Source organism: Labeo rohita, chromosome 3 (genome assembly GCF_022985175.1).
Source record: "Labeo rohita strain BAU-BD-2019 chromosome 3, IGBB_LRoh.1.0, whole genome shotgun sequence".
NCBI lineage: Eukaryota > Metazoa > Chordata > Actinopteri > Cypriniformes > Cyprinidae > Labeo > Labeo rohita.
In genome coordinates this window covers 6,698,049-6,719,912 of record NC_066871.1, presented here as the reverse complement: position 1 = coordinate 6,719,912, position 21,864 = coordinate 6,698,049, and the positions used below count along the sequence as shown (strand labels likewise).

At 36.0% G+C, this 21,864-nt stretch overlaps 2 protein-coding genes across 4 annotated transcripts; one reads left to right on the top strand and one right to left on the bottom strand.

Moving 5' to 3' along the window:
* Positions 1 to 1,033: 1,033 nt before the first annotated feature.
* atp13a1 (ATPase 13A1) lies at positions 1,034 to 18,557 on the bottom strand. Its single transcript, XM_051106315.1, has 25 exons — positions 18,067 to 18,557; positions 17,773 to 17,862; positions 16,471 to 16,734; positions 16,106 to 16,261; positions 14,613 to 14,682; positions 12,491 to 12,597; positions 12,287 to 12,416; positions 12,080 to 12,135; positions 11,824 to 11,950; positions 11,136 to 11,273; positions 10,930 to 11,050; positions 10,490 to 10,647; positions 8,428 to 8,603; positions 7,767 to 7,877; positions 7,556 to 7,681; positions 6,412 to 6,520; positions 6,113 to 6,306; positions 5,913 to 6,009; positions 5,592 to 5,773; positions 5,204 to 5,318; positions 4,925 to 5,121; positions 4,695 to 4,837; positions 4,112 to 4,223; positions 2,215 to 2,358; positions 1,034 to 1,950 (listed from the first exon to the last, which is right to left on the bottom strand). Exons 1-25 carry the CDS (start codon positions 18,385 to 18,387, stop codon positions 1,840 to 1,842), a joined length of 3,555 nt encoding a protein of 1,184 aa, XP_050962272.1. The 5' UTR covers positions 18,388 to 18,557; the 3' UTR covers positions 1,034 to 1,839.
* A 1,329-nt stretch (positions 18,558 to 19,886) lies between these two features.
* Positions 19,887 to 21,368, top strand: LOC127163228 (coiled-coil-helix-coiled-coil-helix domain-containing protein 5). 3 transcript variants are annotated; one of them, XM_051106349.1, is made up of 4 exons: positions 19,887 to 20,000; positions 20,331 to 20,471; positions 20,833 to 20,984; positions 21,075 to 21,368. In XM_051106349.1, coding segments are annotated over exons 1-4 (321 nt in total). In that variant the 5' UTR covers positions 19,887 to 19,998; the 3' UTR covers positions 21,101 to 21,368. The 3 variants fall into 3 exon arrangements, with proteins under 3 accessions (XP_050962306.1, XP_050962308.1, XP_050962307.1); XM_051106351.1 differs by having other exon boundaries at positions 19,949 to 19,989; XM_051106350.1 differs by having other exon boundaries at positions 19,955 to 20,023.
* The last annotated feature ends 496 nt before the right edge of the window (positions 21,369 to 21,864 follow it).

Genomic DNA, 21,864 nt, shown 5'->3' with positions numbered 1-21,864 from the left:
ATTTTCAGATAACTATATTATTATTAATACAATTAATATTACTATTAAACATATAAAATGTCACCTTGAATGGTAAAAGATTACATAAAACGAACACATATTTATTTTAGTTTTCTCCTCAAACAAGTATTGTTTCTATTTGTTTCCCAGTTCTGTTGACAAAGGACAATTATAGCAGAAATATCTTAACCATACAGTTGAGGTCAAAAGTTTACATACACCTTGCAGAATCTACAAAATGTTTATTATTATACCAAAACAAAGAGGGATCATACAAAATGCATGTTATTTTTTATTTAGTACTGACCTGAATAAAGATATTTCACATAAAAGATGTTTACATATAGTCCACAAGAGTAAATAAGTTGAATTTATAAAATGTTATAAAATGACCCTGTTCAAAAGTTTACATATGCTTGATTTTTAATACTGTGCTGTTACCTGAATGATCCACAGCTGTTTTTAATGAGTCACTTGTTTGTCCTGAACAGTTAAACTGTTCCTCAGAAAAATCCTTCAGGTCTCACAAATTTTGTTTTTCTGCATTTTTGTGTATTTGAATCCTTTCCAACAATGACTGTATGATTTTGAGATCCATGTTTCCACACTGAAGACAACTGAGGGACTCATATAAAAACTATTACTGAATGTTCAAACACTCACTGATGCTTCAGAAGAAAACAAATGACGCATTAAGAGCTGGGGGTGAAAACTTTTGAACAGAATGAAGATGTGTACATTTTTCTTATTTTGCCTAAATATCATTTTTTAATTTAATACTGCCCTTCAAAAGCTACAGAAGATACTTGAATCTTTCCCAGAAGACAAAATAAGTTAAATTTACCCTGATCTTCGAATTCAAATATCTTATTCAGGTCAGTACTAAATTCAAAAATAACATGCATTTTGTATGATCCCTCTTATTTTGGTAAAATAATTAACATTATGCAGATTCTGCAAGGTGTATGTAAACTTCTAATTTCAACTCCATTTATTTTAAAATAGAAAATAAATGAAAAATAAACGTAATATTTAGTGTGATCTTTAAACTTGACAATCAACATTTTTTGAAAGTATAGGCCCTCCTTTCACTGAACATTTTCTTTTGAAAAATATTAAAAATATGAATCCGGAGAAAAGCTTCTGACTGTATTTTCACCCTATGCCTGTTAAAATGTTGATATGAAGAAATATTCAATTAACAGTATTTAATATCACATCACCCCATGTTGTGCAACCGTTCCATGCCATTATTTGCATTTCTACATGTGATTTAAAGCTTTAATGACCATCGTAAAATAACGTACTTTCACTTTGCTTTCCTGAAAGTATTAGCTTCTATAATATCATATATTGCTGTATTAATCCAAAGCAGTCTTCATAAGAAAGGGTCATGAAAATAAACACCACAACAGCTTTTTTTGGTCATTTATAAGTCTTTCTCAGATTTGTCTTTTTACAAAATGATGAAAACAAATCCAAACAAAAAAAAAAAAGAAACACTTCTTCAGAACGCCCCATCACAGCCGTGTGCTTCAAGCGCACTCAAACACACTCTCACTCTCAACACAATACTGTAGTTTTCTTGGCCTTCAGAGCGGAGGGGGTGGTTAAAGATGTCAGTAGAAAGAAAATGAAGCTAAAAGTATTAAGACAGAGCATAGACAAGAGACAGGGAGGAAAAGGAAACACTGGGGTGTGTACAGTATTGAGTTTCACGCCCATCCTTTCGCATCTCGCAGAGTTTGCCACCAGTCAAGTACCGTGTTCCTGTAAAGCCCGTTCACAGTCTGGTCACGAGGGGCAGCAGCTGCTTTGGTGACTGTTGGCAGTAACAGTTCATTTAGGCAACCTCAGGTTTCCTTTGCCCAGCAGGAATTGCAAAAGTCTGTCCACCAGCAGGGCGGCGACAAAATCCACAACTAGGACCTGGGCTATTATTAACTTAAACTGCAAAGAGAAAGAATAAAAAACATGTCAATTACAAAAAGCTACACATGAGACACCAGCCTAGAAAAAGTCTGAATACAATTTGCCTGCAAAATAGCATGCAACAATTGGATTAGTATGTCCTATAAACAGAATGTCTATTAGTGTGGATGCTAATAAGGTTATATAATTATAGTTAACGCTCTTGGTGCCAACAAGCCTTTACTGCATGCTTAAAATACAAGCATGTTTCCACGTGAATAGTGTGTAGTATCGAACCCATACCTCAGTTGGAATATCCACTAAGGCAAACTGCTCATTGAATTCAGGCGAAGATCCCGTCAGCAGCCCTACTATGGCAAGCCCTGATATACCGATGCTCCACAGCAAAGGCCGATTCTCAGTGAGAGACTCCATGAAAGGATGACCCTGAACAATACAGTTTGTTGAATCTTAGGCTGCAACTTTCAAATCTCACCAGTGTTACTGTTAACTAAAACTATTAGAGATAGTTTAACCAAAAATGAAAATTACCTCATGATTTACTCACGTTCAAGCCATCCTAGGTGTATATGACTTTCTGCTTTCAGACGAATAAAATCAGAGTTATATTAAAAAAAATGTCCTGGCTCTTCCATGCTTTATAATGGCAGTGAATGGCTGTTGAGATTTTGAAGTCCAAGAAAATGCATCCATTCATCGTAAGAAGTACTCCACACAGCTCCAGGGTGTTAATAAAAGCCTTCTGAAGCAAATTAGTTTGTGTAAGAAAAATATCCATATTTAAAACTTTATAAACTCTAGCTTCCACTAGCTGTTGTACTCACGTTTACAAAAAAGTAAAGTTCCAGCGGATGACATTAGACATAAACGCAGCATAAGCTCCAGTAAAAAAACAAAAAAAAACAATGAAGAGCGCGGAAGTGCAGAGGAGAGAGCAAAACAAAACAATGGTCACGAATTAGCAGTACAAAACAAGGATTTGTAAAGAAAAATGTCGAAGGATTTCGATATAATCCAAGAGGAGACTGGTTTTCCTTTGCTGTAAACAAAACTTGGTTCTCATGAGACTAACATATTCTCACCAGAGCTTACGCTATGCCTACTATGCTATCCTTTGTCATCTGCTTAAACGCCACTCTCTTTTGAACAAATGTACAACAGTTAGTTGAAGCTAGAGATGATGGTTTATACAGTTTTAAATATGGATGTTTTTCTTACACAAATGCATAGATTCACTTCAGAAGGCTTTTATTTTTCCCCAAAACCATGTGGAGTACTTTTTATGATGGATGGATTCACTTTATTGGACCTCAAAATCTCAACACCCATTTACTGCCATTATAAAGCTTGGAAGAGCCAAGACATTTTTTAAAGGAGAAGTTCACTTCCAGAACTAAACATTACAGATAATTTACTTACACCCCTGTCATCCAAGATCTTCAGTCATAAAGAAATTCTGTTTCTTGAGGAAAACATTTCAGGAATTTTCTCCATATAGTGGACTTCTATGGTGCCCCCAAGTTTGAACTTCCAAAATGCAGTTTCAACGCAGCTTCAAAGGGCTTTAAATGATCCCAACCGAGGAAGAAGGGTCTTATCTATTTGTGTATTCCAGTTCAATACAGTTAGGGTATGTTGAAAAACTCCCATCTCATTTTCTCCTCCAACTTCAAAATCAAGAAGATCATTTGAGGTTAAAAAGTATATAAATTGGAATTTTTTTTTTTTCTTTTTAGAAAATAACTGATTCTTTCACTAGATAAGACCCTTCTTCCTCAGCTGGGATCATTTAGAGCCCTTTGAAGCTGCATTGAAACTACATTTTGGACGTTCAAACTCGTGGGCACCATAGAAGTCCACTATATGGAGAAAAATCCTGAAATGTTTTCCTCAAGAAACAGAATTTCTTTACGACTAAAAGAAAGACACAAACATCTTGGATGACAAGGGGGTGAATACATTATCTGTAAATCTTTGTTCTGGAAGTAAACTTCTTTAATATAACTCCAACTGTATTCGTCTATAAGGAGAAAGTCATATACACCGGATGGCTTGAGGGTGTGTAAATCATGAGGTAATTTTCATTTTTAGGTGAACTATTCCTTTAAGTGCTACAAAGCATAATTTAATCACAAAGCATCATTATATGAGATTGATATCAAAGTAACAATTAAAGTACCTTATAATTAATGGCAAATGTGGCCATTTGCATGGCCATGGACATGATGTATACAGTACTGTTAATGAGACTGGGCTCAAACTCTTTGTACAGGTCCACAAACTGCTCTGCCCTGCAGGAGAGTGAAACAAAAGGATAAGAGAGAGAAACATGAAGTCAGATTGCAAATGTTATGAAAATCAAAAACAAATGTGAATAATGACATCACATATAAGGAATGTCTGGTACTGATTAAACAGCCAAAAGAGGCGTTCATACTGAAAGCTATATATATAGCGAACTTTGCAACATTGATAAAAATAATAAATGTTTCTTAAGCAGCCAATCAGCATATTAGAATGATTTGAAGGATCATGAGACACTGAAGACTGGAGTAAAGATACTGAAAATTCAACTTTACCATCACAGGAATAAATTAGATTTTAAAATATATTCAAATAAAAAGCAGATATTTTATATTACATAAAAATATTACCATTTTCTAACTAAAATATTACTTTTCTAAGGCAGAATTCTTGTAAAGATACTCGGAAATTCCTCTGCTCACTTATGTAGTGTTAAAATATCCTATTTCCACAGATACCTGGGTGGGCTTCTGCTCTGTGCCCCTTTGTACAGGTACACCAGACTACAGAAGTGGACTGCAAACTGCAGCAGCACTGTGAGGACAGTGTACAGGTTGAAGATGTTCGGTAAAGGCCGCTCTTTGGACAGAGTCTTCAACGGCTGAGGCGAAAAACAGACATCGTTTACAGTCAGTGAAATCTGGTCCATCATAAACTACAAGCAGCTTGACAAAACATTACACCTCACCTTTGACCTTGAGATGAAGAGAAAGCAGCCGGCCAGCAGCAGGCCCTGAAGGGTGGCCTGGAAGTCACTGAATTTGACCCCCTCCAGGTAAAGCACAGACTGACTGTAAGCCAGAACCAGAGCGTTCAGCGCCAGGATCTTAAACATCTGCAGGGTGGTCACCAGAGTGCAGCGCCCCTGTTTAATCACGTGACAGACTGAAAACAGACGGGACAACGTTAGATCAAAACGTTAGGACTTAATGAGAGCACAAGCTGATCTAAAACATGTTTTACTTACTGCACTGTATGGAGGACAGTTTAGAAGTGAATGGAGCAGCAATGGAGGCGTCGCCTAGTTTAACCACCTGAATCTGATCCTCTTCTAGCTCTCGCAGCACCTGACTGATCCTCTCCTATGACATAAGGTTACATATATGAAGGAGATAGTTTAAAGGTATAGTTCACCATGACTATAAGTCAATGGCTACCATTAACTATTTGGTTTCAAACATTCTTCAAAATATCTTCTTTTGTGTTCAACAGAAGACAAAAAACTCATACAGGTTTGGAGCAACATGAGAGTAAATAATGACAGAATTTGAATTTTTTTTGGTGAACTTTCTCTTTAAATGCTGATATTCAAAACTTGTAAACCACATTCAGACTTGAGCTGCTTTAAATAACACCTTCTGTGCAGCGAGCTGCTCCTCTCTCTGGGCCATCATTCTCTGTCTGGCTGCACGGGAGCTGAGTTTGACCCCTGAACTTGGGACTGGGGGTCTGGGCTCCCCAGAGGAGTACTCTTTGTCTTTGCTTCTCTTCTTTTTCTCAGGCATGTGCTCTGGTGCGTTAGCCAACAACGCCACACCTGGTAAACACAAAGCGAATGTTATGGTATGAGTAAAGCCTGAAAAGTGAAATAATAGCCTGATATATATATATATATATATATATATATTACATGTGTGATAAATATCTTTTTTAAGCAGCCATGTTTACTATCTCACCTATGTGGGCATGTTTGAGTGCACCAACATCGTTTGTGCCATCTCCACACATCAGCGTAACAAAACCCAGTCCCTTTAGACTAGTTATGACAAACTCCTGCACAGACAGGAAATTTAAAACAGTTAACCATGCTCAACAATGAAAACAGAGCGTGATAATTCAAATATCAGCAAAGGTTTCTCAAACACGTAAAGCCGACCTTCTGTTTAGGGCTGACGCGAGCAAAGACTCGCACATGAGGAAGCAGCGCGTTGAGTAAACGGGGTTCGTAGGTCAACCTGGTTAGCCCCTCTCCTGTCACACAGAGGTCGTACTGCCTGATCAAATCTGAGACTGAGGAAGCAGGTAGAGGGCGGCACACGCTGCCGTCTATGGACACCCATTGCCATTCAGCTGCAAAAATCACAATAAACAAACATGTGAAGAGATTCAGTGAGACATTGATTTAAAACGTTCCTCTAGCTCTTTTAGTGCAGTATAGTCAGGGACGTCACACACCTTGACCGGGGCTTTGCTGCAGTATAAGCGTGTGCTCCTTCTGGATGAAATGCAGCTCTCTGGCCACATGACACGCTGTTAGAGGGTTGTCACCCGTGATCATTACAACCTGTGAACAGAATGTGTGACAAATGTTAGAAATGTTTTCTATAATACACAATTTAAATAACCTAATAAAACTATAAACTATACTAAGGGCCAATTTTAGTGACAGCTTGTGCCAGCGCAAACCGTCTTTTGGCATTAAAACTGTACCGTGAGGATTTACTAAAGACGTGCACTGAAGAATTAGTGCTGAAAAGGCTTGGACACAGTTATTTTTAACTCAAAAATGGATAATTCACCAGTGGGCATAACTATTAACTCATTTTATTAATTTATTTAAAATCAATACCTTTAATTTATTAAACCATTTGAAAACCTTTAGATTTGGGCCAACTTGTATACATCTTACAATTTCGTTATGATTAATGATATAATTTTCAAATGCAAAAATGCAAGTGCAAATTAGTGATACTTTTAAAATCCAAGAAAAACACCCATTAGTACATGCCTTTTTAAAATTATTTTAAAAAGTGCAAAACACATATTAACGGGATAGCTCACCCAAAAATGAAAATTCTGTCATTAATTACTCAGCTTCATGTCGTTCCAAACCGGTAAGACCTTCATTCATCTTCAGAACACAAATTAAGATATTTTTGATGAAATGTGAGAGCTTTCTGACCCTGCATAGACACCAACACAACTGACACATTCAAAGCCCAGAAAGGAGACTAACATGGTGACGGAAGAGACTAAACTCTTAAATTAAGTAATTATTTTAGTTTTCTTCATGCACAGTTTTCTCATAGCTCCATAAAATTATGGTTGAACTACTGATGTCACGTGGACTATTTTAAGGATGTCCTTACTACCTTTCTGGGCCTTGAATGTGATAGTATTGTTGCTGTCTATGCAGAGTCAGAAAGCTCTTGGATTTCATCGAAAATATCTTAATTTGTGTTTCGAAGATCAGCAAAGGTTTTATGGGTTTGCAAGGACATGAGGTAATAAATTTAAGACAGAATTATCATTTTTGGGTGAACTATCCCTTTAACGGTTAACTAAACACATGTAAAACATATGAAGTTAATCCACTCACATGGTGTGAGGCCTCTTGTATCTCTCTGATAACTGCCTTGCTGTCGGTCTTGAGAGGACAGGACACGACCATGAACCCTGCAAATCGCAGGTCGCACTCGAGCATGTCACGGCTCACCTCCCTCACCTGCGCACACAACAGACTGTGATAAACAACAGAGCATGTGTAAATGTGACGTTTAGCGTTTCATTCAGTGATCACTGCTGAATACCTGCTGATGGCTCAGGTGGCCCATCTCTTTGTATCCCAGTGCGAGAACTCTGGCTCCCTCTCGTGACATTTCTCTGTGCACCTCGTCATAGCTGGCCGGACACTCAGAGAACTAAATAAACAACAATGTCCTAAATTATTCATGGCCACCAATCTACAGCACCTATTTAGTTGTCAGAAGTTATAATGCACAAAATAATTATTACAAATTCAGGTCAAAATGGTAGCAACAATTAACAGTTGTGATCTAACTTTTTAAAATTATTTGCTCCTGTAAAATGATTAACTCCTGTATTTTTCCTGCAACATGTATTATAGAAAAACAAAATGTTACCATGTGAGGTTTTTTTCCCAAACATCATGAGCAATCACTCTACCAAAATAATTTTACAGGGCTTTCTAGACTGAATAGTCAACTAACTGTTCTGGCAACCACTTCACTTCAGCTTTGAAAATAATGTAGTTTTCCATGCCAGTGTAAATAAAGGTAACTCTTTGACTAAAGTGTGTGAGGGAGCAGAATTTCTTATGCCAAGCTAAAAAATGTGGACTTTAGCAGTGTTATCAGTGTTTGTCAGAGCCGACACAGATCTGCTGAAAACAGAGAACTAACTATCAGCAGTGTACCAGACACATACCTAAAGAGCAAAAAATATGCTTACCATGTCTTTCAGTGTCTCTGGTGCACCTTTAACAGTTGAGATGTAGCAGAGCTCAGTGGAGCCCATCCGCTCATATGACGCCAGCACTGACATCCTCTTCAGAGCACTGGCGAAATGAAACCTCTGATGGATCTTCAGTCCGGGAGCCTTTATGCTGCGAGGAAACACCTTCTCATCTACACAGAGGGACAAAAACCATGTAAAACATCAAGAACTCAAGTGTATCTACTATATCTTGCATTAAAGGAGAAGTTCACTTCCAGAACAAAAATTTACAAATAATGTACTCACCCTGTCATCCAAGATGTTCATGTCTGTCTTTCTTCAGTCGTAAAAAATTATGTTTTTGAGGAAAACATTTTAGGAATTATCTCCATATAGTGGACTTCTATGGTGGCCACAAGTTCGAATGTCCAAAATGCAGCTTCAAAGGGCTCACAACGATCCCAGCGGAGGAAAAGGGTACCAATTGTTTCGCTAGATAAGACCCTTCTTCCTCAGCTGGGATCATTTAGTGCCATTTGAAGCCACATTTATACTACATTTTGGAAGTTCAAACTCATGGGTACCATAGACATCCACTATATGGAGAAAATGCGTGAAATGTTTTCCTCAAAAAACAATTTCTTTACAACTGAAGAAAAAAAGAAACGAACATCTTGGATGACAACCGGGTGAGTACATTATCTGTACATTTTTGTTCTGGAAGTGAACTTCTCCTTTAACTAAACATGCTCCGTCAATTACTCAAAATGATAAGAACTTTTTCTGACATTTTGACAGATAAAAATAAAGGTTTTCAATATTTTACGACAAATCATAAAAAAAAAAGAACATGATGTAAATGTATGAAATGATCAACTATGGATGCAAGATTAATTACTGCTTCTCTCAACAAATTGTCTGCGATGTTTGCTTACTGGTTATTTATCCTGAAAATGCTTTTATTTCCCCAGTTTTTGTTATTTTTCATTTTACATTTGCAATATAGTGTATTGGTAACGAGGCTCCACAAGCTTTCATGTGTTGGGTTGCCAGATGTCAAGAGCTTAAATCTGAGATTTTTAATTTTTCAAATTGATACATTTTTTCATCCAGTGTTGTACTTAATCTCCCCAATCTGGCAACGCACCCTCTTCACTGAAAAGACAGAAAACATGTATGGTAAAGTTTAGCAACCCCCACTGACATTCTGCTCATATGAAAGCTACTGTCATCAAACCTCCTCAGTGATCAGTGAATAAATCTAAACGTGATCTCGACTGTACTGTTTTTTTTTTTCTTTTTGTTTTGGTTTTAACAGAAAAACATTAACATAATTTGGAATTGTGAACACTTTAAAATTTCATAGGTTTAGCATTTGAGAGAAGCTTCTTGCTTTTCCAGTTTTCATAATGTAGAGAGTGTGTTTAATATGATAGGCTAAATAGAATAAATCAGGAAACTAGATGAGGTAGATTAAACCATGCATACAATTTGATGTTATTTTGACATTCTTTGAAAGTGCAATAATTAAAAACAAAAATTATATATATATATATATATATATTCTCAAATCATAATATTGTGATTACAAATTTTGAGTAAAACAATCATGATTATTCATTCATTAGCAGCCCTACATGTAATGATCATATGTGACCCTGGACAACAAAACCAGTCATAGGTAACATGGGTATATTTGTAGCAATAGCCAAAAATACATCGTGTGGGTCAAAATTATCGATTTCTCTTTTATGCCAAAAATCATGGTTGGCAAGTAAAGATCATGTTCCATGAAGATATTTTTTAAGTTTCCTACTGTAATTTTTAAATAAATTTAATTTTTGATTAGTAGTATGCATTGCTAAGAACTTCATTTGGACAACTTTAAAGGTGATTTTCTCAGTATTTAGATTTTTTGCACATTCAGATTCCAGATTTTCAAAAAATATCTGAGCCAAATACATCAATGGAATCTCAATTTCAAAAAATTGACCCTTGTGACTGGTTTTGTGGTCCAGGGTCACATATGTAGCAAAACCTCTGAATTTGGGTGAAACGGTCTGGTTTTAAATCAGACCTTTAGTGAGTGTCCAGTCTGCTGCGGTCAGCATGGCCTTCTCTAGCGGATCGCCCACCAGCTGTCCATCATCTAGTGTGACCAGCGAATGACACGTCGCCACCACCCGATGAGTGTCTACTGGAATATCTGACACTGGCATCACTTGTTTCCCATCTCTGAAGAAAAGAGGAACACAAACAGACTATGAATGTGCTTTCACATTTCCAGGGTTTTCCATACTGGAAGTCATCTTAGTTGGGTAAACTTCAAAAATGGTGAATGGAAACTACAACAAACATAAATTTTGCACTCTCATTTGATCCAACAGCAAAAGATTAATTCACAATGGCATTTCTATGAGAGATTGATTATGTTAGTCAAAAAGGAGGGAATGATGTTAAATTTACCATCACTCCTCAGTCCTTAACTCCCTAACTCTTTTTCTGTAGTTTAATTACCTGAGCCCTGCAACACCACGAACCACCAGGCTGTCGCTAGTCAGGGTGCCTGTCTTGTCGAAACAGCAAATCTCCACTTTCCCTGCGAAGGGGATTCTGAAAGGTTCTGTGCAAAACACATCTGTAAAGCAAGAACAATAGAGGATAAGTGTGAGACTAGTGAGATGATAGGTGATGATTACATTAAATCCAGTGCAGTCACTCACAGAGTTTGGCCAGGGCTATGAGAGATGTGTTAACAGCCAGTGAGAGCTCTATGGGTAATTCAGGAGGCACTACTGACGTAAGGATCAAAGTGCACTCCAGAAACAGCTTATACTTGTTTCTGCTCGGGTCCTTCGTCCCTGAAAAACACAGAAAGTGACGTGTGAGATAGTTGATCCATAATATATAATGATCCTCTAGGACCAAGCATACAACAGTGAAAACTGATGAAATATGCTGTTGATATGCAAGCAATTTCATATAAAAAATGACAATAAATACATTTATAATGTTACAAAAGATATCAATTTCAAAAGCATTTTTTTTTAAAAAATAAAAAAATAAATTTTGAAAAGAAAAAGCTGCTTGGAAAATACAAATAGGCAACAGACACTTGCAAAGAGTACAAGACACATAACTAAAAAATGGGAAACAAAATAAGAAAAAAAGAAAAAGAAAATCTAAATAAGTAAAACACAAATCAGAAATATGAAAAACAACACATTTTCAAAACGGACTAGTCAACTTAAAGCAGCACTATGCAGCTGAACATAGCAGAACGCTCAAGGTTTGAAACTGGTTTAAAAAGTTAAAATAGTCTAATTAATCGGCTTATTTTTGGACAACTAGTCAAACTATCCTGTCCATCCCTCCCTGTGAAAGGAGATTTTGCAGATGAATTTGACTTACCTTCAACCCAAACATACGCTGCTGCTGCGATGGCAAAAACCAACAGGAAAAGGATAAAAATAAAAGTCTCCAGGTTGTTGGCTGTTACCCTCTTTACACCAAACAGAATCGTTCTCAATAATTTGCCCTAAAAACAACAACAACAAAGGTTTAGACATTTTCAAACACAGCTGACTCATTGTCCAACCCTATCCATATAACGTTTTTTTTCCGCAAAAAAAATTATGTCCAAAAACATCTCGATCAAGCACCTCACCTGAGAAGTGTAGAACCCTGTCCGCAAAACATATGCAACACAGCCATTGTCCACAGCTGTGAAAAGACAGAAAAAGAGGAAGTATAATTACATATACAAACTTTAAACTCAACTATATTAATTTATAAATATATAGTTATATTAGGCATTACAGCTAAAGAACATGTAACATGTTCTTGAGGACTAATCACAGCTGTGTGTACTAACGTTTCAGTCCTGCACTGGCTCGAAGAGGCGGGCTGTGCTGAACCACTTTGGTGCCTCCTGAGATGACATGAAGACGGGAGTCTGTTTGCAGGTCCAGGATCCTGTCAGGGTCCAGGTCTTCTATGGGCTCCTACAGACACAACACAGCCAATTAGAGACAGCAGATTTTGCTGCTGATTTTGTGAGGAGTGCAGCCAGACGCACCTTCATCTGAGGTACAGACTCTCCCGTGAGCATGGCCTCATCCACAATGCAGCGGCCTCTCAGTAGCAGCACGTCACAGGGAACCAGGTTATCCTGAGGAGAACGTCCTGTGATGACATGAGAAACAGATGCTTATTAACAAATACTAGATTTACATTTAGTGTAACAACAGGAAAAGCCAAATACTTCATATCTTAATTTTGAACAGTATAATATACCGTTTAAAGGATTCCACTTCCAAAACAAAAATTTACAGATAATATACTCACCCCCTTGTCATCCAGAATGTTCATGTCTTTCTTTCTGCAGTCATAAAGAAATTGTTTTTTTGAGGAAAACATTTCAGCATTTTTCTTCATATAATGGACTTCATTGGTTCCCTGATTTTGAACTTCCAAAATGCAGTTTAAATGCAGCTTCAAAAGATCCCAAATATGGTTGTAAACGATCCCAGCTGAGGAAGAAGGGTCTTATCTAGTGAAACGATTGATTATTTTCATAAAAATAATACAATTTATATACTTTTTAATGTCAAACGCTCGTCTTGTCTTACTCTGCCTGGACTGTTTTTTTGTTCCGGTTCATGACAGTTAGGGTATGTCGAAAAACTCCCATCTCATGTTCTCCCTCAACTTCAAAATAGTCCTATATCACTTTTTGTTGAGGGTGTTTGATCTTCTTCACCTGTTCACTTTGCAAAGACTGGGTGAGTATTTCTGCAGTGATGTAGGATGATTTTGAAATTATTTTTCAAGTTGAGGGAGAAAATATGAGTTTTTCTACATACCCTAAGTGTCTTGAGCCAGAATACACAGATTTCAGGCAGAGCAAGACAAGACAAGCATTTGAGATTAAAAAGCATTTAAACTGTATTTTTTTTATGAAAATAACTGATTGTTTCACCAGATAAGACCCTTCTTCCTCGATTGGACTCATTTACAACTGCACCTGGGATCGTTTGAAGCCGCATTTAAACTGCATTTTGGAAGTTCAAAATCGGGGCACCACATCAGTCCATTATATAGAGAAAAATCCTGAAATGTTTTCCTCAAAAAACAATTTCTTTACGACTGGAGAAAGAAAGACATAAACATCTTGGATGACAAGGGGGTGAATACATTATATGTGAATCTTTGTTTTGGAAGTCAACTTCTTTAAAAGTTTGGGGTCAGTACGTTTTTGAAAGTCTCTTATGTTCATTTGAACAAAAATACACTAAAATGGTGATAGTGAAATATTATTACAAATTAAAATAAAGTTTTCTGAAATTGAAAATATTTTTAAATGTAATTTATTTCTGTGATGCAAAGCTGAATTTTCAGCATCATTCAGTGTCACATAATCCTTCAGAAATCATTCTAATATGCTGATTTGATGCTCAAGAATCATTACCATAAATGTTAAAAACAGCTGTGCTGCCTCACAATTTTGTGGAAACTGAGATAACATACATTCACTGTCAAGTCTTTACTGTCAGTTATGATCAATTTGATCAAGTACTGATTAAAAAATTATTGTGAATGTGATTATGCTATCGACTTTTAAATAAAAATGCAAATATATACAGATTAGGGATGGGACAACACATCGATTCATGGATCGATTCTGAGATCTTCCGAATGCATCGTCATTGTCTTTGGAATCGATTCTGAGCTTAGATTTTAACAGCAGATGGCGCTCTAATCTAGTTTTTATCCGCACACTTGAATGCTCATGCAGAAGAGTGCTGAAGAGAACTTGCTCGAACATGTGTTTGGCTGAGTCATGTAATTTCACCTCGGCTCAGATTGCTTTTATGATGTGAGATTATTGTAAACACAGCCCACTGTGAACACCCTTGTAATTCGCTTCAACCTTTTCAAATTGTATAAATGATAATTTTAGGTTAAAGTGCATGTAAGGATTTGGAAACAAGCAGAGCACGGCTGTTTCTAAAGCAAGCAGTGCCATCTGCTGTTCAAAGCTAAGCTCAGAATCGATTTGAGAAAGAATCGCGATGTGTTCGAATCCATGCTGAATCATTTCTTGATTCGCGTTGCAATGATTTATCATCCCATCCCATGTCTCAGATGTACAAATATCTTTGGGCCACTGCAAGCCATTCAGATTCCATGAAACTCACCAACTGAGACAATGTCTCCAGGAACTAGTTCATCACTGGATACAGGCCTCCATTTTCTGTTCCGATAGACCTGTTACAAATCAAAGAGCTCAAATTACAAATGTAAGTCTGTTTATTAACCAATCAGTAAAGTAAGAGAGGATGTGCCATATCTTGAAGACAGTCACAGCCAACAGGCACTGTTTAACATGAAGCACTGAAGTTCAGCCTATTCGTTTTATAAAATAGTTACTACATAAAAAATGTATTGAGCAAACACTGCCAGTCAAAAGTTTTTAAACAGTAATATGTTTAATGTTTAGTCTCTTCTGCTCACCAAGCCTGCATTTAATTGATCCAAAGAATAGCAAAAACAGTAAAAAATTGAAATATTTTACTATTTAAAATAACTGTTCCTGTATAAATAAATTCCTGTGATTTTAAAGCTGAATTTGTATTATTACTCCAGTCACATGATCCTTCAAAAATCATTTGAATATTCCGATTAGCTGCTCAAAAACATTTATTATTTTATTATTATTATTATTATTATTATGTTGAAAACAGCAGAGTAGAATTTTTTCAGGTTTCTTTGATGAATAGAAAGTTTAGAAGAACAGCATTTATCTGACATAGAAATCTTTTGCAACATTATAAATGTCTTTATCATCACTTCTGACCAATTTAAAGCATCCTTGCTAAATAAAGGTATTAATTTCTATAATTTCTTTCCAAAAAAAATTCTAAAATAAATAATAATAATGATAATAAAAATGTTTTTTGAACAGCAGATCAGCATATTAGAATTATTTCTGTGACAATTCAGTGTTCTGTGACACTAAAGACTGGAGTAATGATGCTGAAAATGTAGTTTTGATCACGAGTTACATTTTAAAATACATTTAAATAGAAAACAGTTATTTTAAATAGCAAAAATATTTCAAAATGTTACTGTTTTGCTGTATTTTGGAGGCTTGGTGAGCAGAAGAGACTTTGAAAATGTTGACTGGTAGTGTATTTTTTGAGTGCCATACATTTGATACAAAATACAGTCCATGACAAGCAAACCATAACAGAAGGTTTTCTATATATTGTAGCTGTGCTTTTATGTTACTATGTTGTGGATGACATCACAGATAAAACACTGTATTAACCAATTAGAAGACAGAACCAGCACTATATGAAGAGTTCAGATGCAAACCCTTTAAAAGCCACTTTGGTCAAGAATGAGATAATGATACTGAGTGAATGCTCTCCACACATAGTATACGTCCATCAAATACTTTTATTTCTAACTGGCTAAATCCCAGCTTCAGCCCAGTCAGAAGTACTTACGTAGAAACCTATACATAGGAACCTGGTAAAAATGGTTATTTTAGAGAAAAACATCAGATGGACTTAGAAGCTTAGATGCTTTATTAAGAACATTTCAATAAGAGTTAGCAGACGAACATGGGCATTTAACTATAGCTGAACCAAAACTGGAGCTGGAAGATGAAAGTCACTGCAGTTACCTGGATCATGTAAGGTTTGTTCCCCATTCTGCGGATTTCCGACATGTTCCTCATCTGCTGTTGCACCAGAGATGCTTCAAACGCCACAAGCATGAAGAGCGTAAAGACGCTGTAGTACCAGTACTCATCCAAACACCAGAGACCCACACAAAACACCTGCGGGGAACAAAAACATACAATTCATACCATACTCACATACTCATGGACATAGGATGTACATTCGATGCAGTTTCAGTGGTAACAAGCCACAGAATGATGCTGCATTTCTAGTACACTCATGCATTTATAATGCACAGGCCATCAATCCATCATTCATAAGCTCCATAAATATCAGTACAATCAAACCACGTGCTCAGCAGACGTACCTGGAAGACAAAGAAGGGTGCTGTGGCTCTCTCCTTGAAGAGCTCCAGGAAGTCCGGCACCACCATCTCTGCTCGGTTGGTCCCATAGCGCTTCTCTGCAGCCCGTAACTGATCCTCCTCTTGATAGCCTCTCCAGTTTTGGAAATGACTCATGGGAAAGTTGATGGGAAACGCCACCGGCAGAAAGCATTTCTTCTCCTTGCTGTCGTACACATAACGGATCTTCTGGAACTCAAAGGACAGGATTTCTGTTCCATCCTCATCCTGCGAGAAAACAAATGAGACTTTATACATTTTTCATCTGTTATAACCTGAAATTAGGGCTTCCACACTTTGGACCAAGGAATTATCATTGTTTTTCTAGTTGTTCATGATTTCCAAATAAGGATATTTGAAAATATGACATCTAAATTCTGTAAAACATTAGAATGTTTACAATATTAAAAAGATTTAATCAACTTCCAGGTCTGACAATCACAGTTTTTGAAAGTGTATGACTGTGTGACAAGCATCATATCACAAACAAAATAATGAGATCTGAATAATAAAATAACGATTTGTGTCTTAAGTAGCACGGGTATATTTGTAGCAATGGCCAACAATACACTGTATGGGTCAAAATTATTTATTATTATTTATTATTAAATAATTATTATTATTTCTTTTATGCCAAAAATCACTAGGATATTAGATCATGTTCCATAAAGATATTTTGTAAATTTCCTACCGTAAATATATCAAAACTTAATTTTTGATTAGTAATATGCATTGCTAAGAACTTTATTTGGACAACTTTAAAGTTTTTTTGCACCCTCAGATTCCAGATTTTCAAATAGTTGCATCTATTTTATATATTGTCTTATCTTAACAAACCATACATCAATGGAAAGCTTATTTATTCAGCTTTCAGATGATGTATATATCTTAATTTCAAAAAACAGACCCTTATGACTGGTTTTGTGGTCCAGGGTCACATTTTTGCTTCATTTAATTCTGATCATCTATTCTATTTAATCCATCTGGTGGTCTTTGGTAATTTTAGACCAATTTTCTTTTACTTTTAACTATTTAAAAATAATTTTAAAATGTATTTGTATACATATAAGAATAAATGGTGCATAATAAAGAGGTGAATATTGTGTAGCGCCTAGAAATTCCCTCAAAATACAAAATATTAAAGAATAAACATTACTGAAAAAAATACATTCATTTACCTAAACACCGTCTTCATTCCGTTTTGACAGCTGAGGATCAAAAGTGTGACTAAAACTTAACGAAACACCAGGAAAAATAAGATCTCACCTTATCCCTTAGAAGAGGCACCAATTCAGCTGAACCATTGTTTGGTGTTGGTATAACTTTTGCAAATGTGGCTTTAGCTGGATCAGACTCCTGTTAAAAATATTAATGCATAATTACAGTCAGCTTACTGTACAAAATGAAGAGATGTCACAAACATATGCTTGGACGTGTGACTTACATCAAGTCAAACCTGTCCAATAAAAGCGATCATTCAAAAATGTTGGTATTTCAAAATAATACTTATATTCAGTGTTTACATTGCACATGTGTGTGTTTTTTTAATCACATTTTCACCTTTGAGCAGGTGAGCCAGCAGTGCGCGTGCACGGACCAGTAGCCAGAAAGCACTGTCAGGACGTGCGCGATCCCGAGAGCGGCGAGCGCCAGCAGGCCGGCCTCAACGTACTCGGCAGCCCCGTAAACTCCTAACCACGTATATAAGCAGCCCGGGTAGAGGAGGAGAAACGGGAACACCGTGCCGTGCAGAACGCGTGGTCTGCGGTTGTGGAGAGACACTGATCTCACCAGGTCATCACTCGGTGCGCGCGTCTGCGTCCTCCCCGGCCCATCAACGCCGTCTGCGGCCATATTTCCCTCTTTTTTAGCTACATCCATTCTAGAGTGTGCCTTCCTCCGTCGACCCTCCTACTCTCCACCTCCTCCGTGCAGGCGCTGATGGTAAAAAGGCAGCTTCGCACCGGCCTGTTGTCTGCCCACTCTACAGATTTCTGAAAAATTTCAGACACATACGACAGCTTCCGCGTACGCAAGCACGTACGCCGGTGACGCAATTTCCGGTACATGTCCCTGCCTGGAATTTTTTTTCCCGGATTGGCAAAAATTAAAACGGAAATTATATGATAGAAAATGTCAAATATAGAAATATAAAAGAAAAGACATGTATTGCACGATCACCTATATTATCATGGAGGTTCTGTATACATAAATAAAATGATATAGTTCTAAAACAAACCAGTCAAAAAATTTTGAACAGTAAGATTTTTAATGTTTTTAAAAGTCGTCTTTTCTGCTCATCAAGCAAGCCTGCTTTTATTCGATCCAAAGTACAGCAAAGACAGTAAAATTTTAAAAATACAGTTCTCTATTTGAATTGAATTTAAAATGTAATTTATTCCTGTGATTTCAAAGCTGAATTTTTAGCATCATTACTCCAGTCACATGATCCTTCAGAAATCATTGTAATATTCTGATTTGAAAATATAAAAAAATACAGCTGTTAACTCCGAGCTTTTGAATGGTACCGTGTATAATTTTACAAAAGCTTTTTATTTCAGATAAATGCTGATCTTTGGATGTTTCTATTAATTAAAGAGTCCTGGGTTTTAAATATAGATAATATTAATAATAATAGAAATGTTTATTGAACAGCAAATCATAATATTAGAATGATTTCTGAAGGATCATGTGACACTAAAGACTGGCGTGATGATGCTGAAAATTCAGCTTTGAAATCACAGGAATAAATTACATTTTAAAATATATTCAAATCGAAAGCAGTTATTTTAAATAGTAAAAATATTTTACAATATTACTGTTTTTGCTGTATTTTGGATCAAATAAATGCAGGCTTGGTGAGTAGAAGAAAATTCGGTTCTGGTGGTGTAATTTGCATAAATGTACCATGGCAAAAATACTACTACAACATGTAAGGATATTAAATAAAATTAAATATGTATTTTTCTTTTAAACACTAATTCCTTACATATTCTATTACATATTATACTAAAGTAATAAGTAATCGCGTTTTGGGCACCTCTTGTATGAATTAGTATGACGATTTTACCGTTGTTCTGTTTGTTTCTTGCGTATTTGAACTCATATTACTGTTCATTTTAAAATATTCTCGACCGTGTGTATATACTATATTACAGGACACGTAATGTTCATTAAAGTGAATAATAAAGAAAATAAATGAATCAATAAAGAAACTCGTTTTAGTAGCACAAAACTATCGCTGCTTAGTTTTTCTTTAAAAACAAAATATGACCAAAAAGAAAGAAAAATGTTTCTTTAAAGAATTGCGTATCTTCAAAACCACGCCTATTTTTTCACGCTACTGGTGATGCGACCAATAGGATTAGAGTAAGCGTAAATATTGACCAATCGAATTCCTCCGTCGAGAGCGCGGACGTTCTCTGTGCACATGTGCGTGATGTGCATTGGATACTTGTAACCTTCACGAGAACCGAATGAAAGGTGTGCAACATGTAAGTACTTCCGACTGACAGCGGTGCGTTAAATACTTGTTTAACATGTTCGTACATAACGTTTGTCATTCTTACTTTATAATACGACGGCAATACGATGGTACGCCGAGCTTTGTTTCAACTCCATTAGCTAAAATGAACAGTGGATTGAATGAACCGCAATGTGTATTGAGAAAAATAACGGCCCTAAAACTTGGACGAACTGTTATTAAAATGGTTTTCTGCCCGTCATATTAGTATTTCTTCTAAAACGTGAATCCTGCAGTGTTAGGAATCCATTGTAATTTGCATGTAGGCTAATGAAATGCATATTAAACTGTATTATAACAGGGAGGCAGCAATGGCCATCACAACCAAATACTGTCAGAAGGAGCTGGAGGAATATGGTACTTGTGTTGTCTCTAATCCAGCAACATGGCAGGAGAAGTGTCTAGACCTGAAGCTGAAGGTGGCGCAGTGCACTTCATCACAGTATGTTCATATATCATGCTCACACCAATGCATTGTTTTATAATAGTTATGGCATTGCACAGAATATTCAAAACCCTAATCAAATTTGGTGTACTTGTTTACTAAGCAGATCATTTTTTTAATTACCACTGAATGTTATTAAGCACAATGCATAATTTGAGATGTAATGCAATGATAATTTGTTGGAAATGTTTATGGCTTTTAGGAAAAAAAATCATTTTTTCAAAAAAACACATTATTTAATAGAGTTTAATTTCTATAAGCCTACATGGCAGGTTTTAGCCAATGAAACACCTAAATATTGCAGGGACAAAGACTGTTTATGTGCCTATATTTTTGTTTTCCTTCAATTTCATTGCAGTCCCGTGATAAGGAAGATCCGAACAGACTGTGCTGGCGAGTTTTCAGTGTTCGAGCGTTGTTTACGGGAGAACCAGAGCTCTGCTGAAGCATGTCAACCTCACCTCACACGTTTCCTTGCCTGTGTTGAGACCGTCGACCTTTCAGGAATAGGTAAGCAGTAAAGTCTGTTTCTACTATTATGCCTGAATATATGTACAAAGTACAATGAATTAAAATATTTATGAAACTTTCTTCCAACAGCAAATGCTGCGCCGCAGCCCACATAGATGGTTTTTGTCACTGTTCTGGGTAATGAGGACAATAACACCGATGTTTTATACACAGTACTGGGAAGAAATGGGCTGTGGAGAAGTTTTTTTTTTATCTTTGAAGAACAAAAACAAACCTGTCATTTGCACACCTTTTTTTCCAAACTGTTCAATGTGAAAGTTTATTCTTGTTTTATTTTGTCAATGGAACTTTTCACACTATTTATAAGAGAAATCTTTTTTTTTTAAAGTTTCCATGATATTAAAACACAAAGTTGCAATAAAATATGCATTTGTGTTTTTATCTCTAGTTTAAAGCCCTTTTGAAAGATTTAGTGTCCTATTTTAGCAACATTTTACTAAAGAACATTGTTGAATCCATAAATCTAAAAATGGTTTTGTTTGTTTCATAAACTAATATGAAATACTGTGAAAATCTACCTGTGGTGGACTGATAATGAGACATGACATTTTTAAATAAGAATTAAAGAAAAAAACCTTTATTTAAATCAGCATTCTAAATGTTATTACTATTACTGTTAGTACTATTATTATTAATTACAGTACTATTATTAAAATATTAATATCAGTTAGAGTTAAATTAAATTATACCAACAGTAATTTTAGATGAACATGCTGTTCTCTTTACCATGTTTAATTATTGCAAGATCATTTATTTGCCTTAATTCTAATAAGTTTTTTAAAAGTAGCTTCACGTGCCACTGATTTTTAATGTTTTTTAAAAGAAGTCTTTTCTGCTCATCAAAAATACAGGGAAAAAA

What these genes read in the sequence shown, in the direction of transcription:
- LOC127163228 (XM_051106349.1), top strand. An exon ending in GCGCAGTGCACTTCATCACA is followed by an intron (nt 20,472 to 20,832) that starts GTATGTTCATAT and finishes ATTTCATTGCAG; the next exon opens with TCCCGTGATAAGGAAGATCC. An exon ending in CGTCGACCTTTCAGGAATAG is followed by an intron (nt 20,985 to 21,074) that starts GTAAGCAGTAAA and finishes TTCTTCCAACAG; the next exon opens with CAAATGCTGCGCCGCAGCCC.
- atp13a1 (XM_051106315.1), bottom strand. Translation starts at nt 18,387, where the DNA reads ATGGATGTAGCTAAAAAAGAGGGAAATATGGCCGCAGACGGCGTTGAT. An exon ending in CAGAGACACTGAAAGACATG is followed by an intron (nt 7,878 to 8,427) that starts GTAAGCATATTT and finishes TTGTTTATTTAG; the next exon opens with TTCTCTGAGTGTCCGGCCAG. An exon ending in ACTGTCCTCCATACAGTGCA is followed by an intron (nt 5,122 to 5,203) that starts GTAAGTAAAACA and finishes GTCTGTTTTCAG; the next exon opens with TCTGTCACGTGATTAAACAG.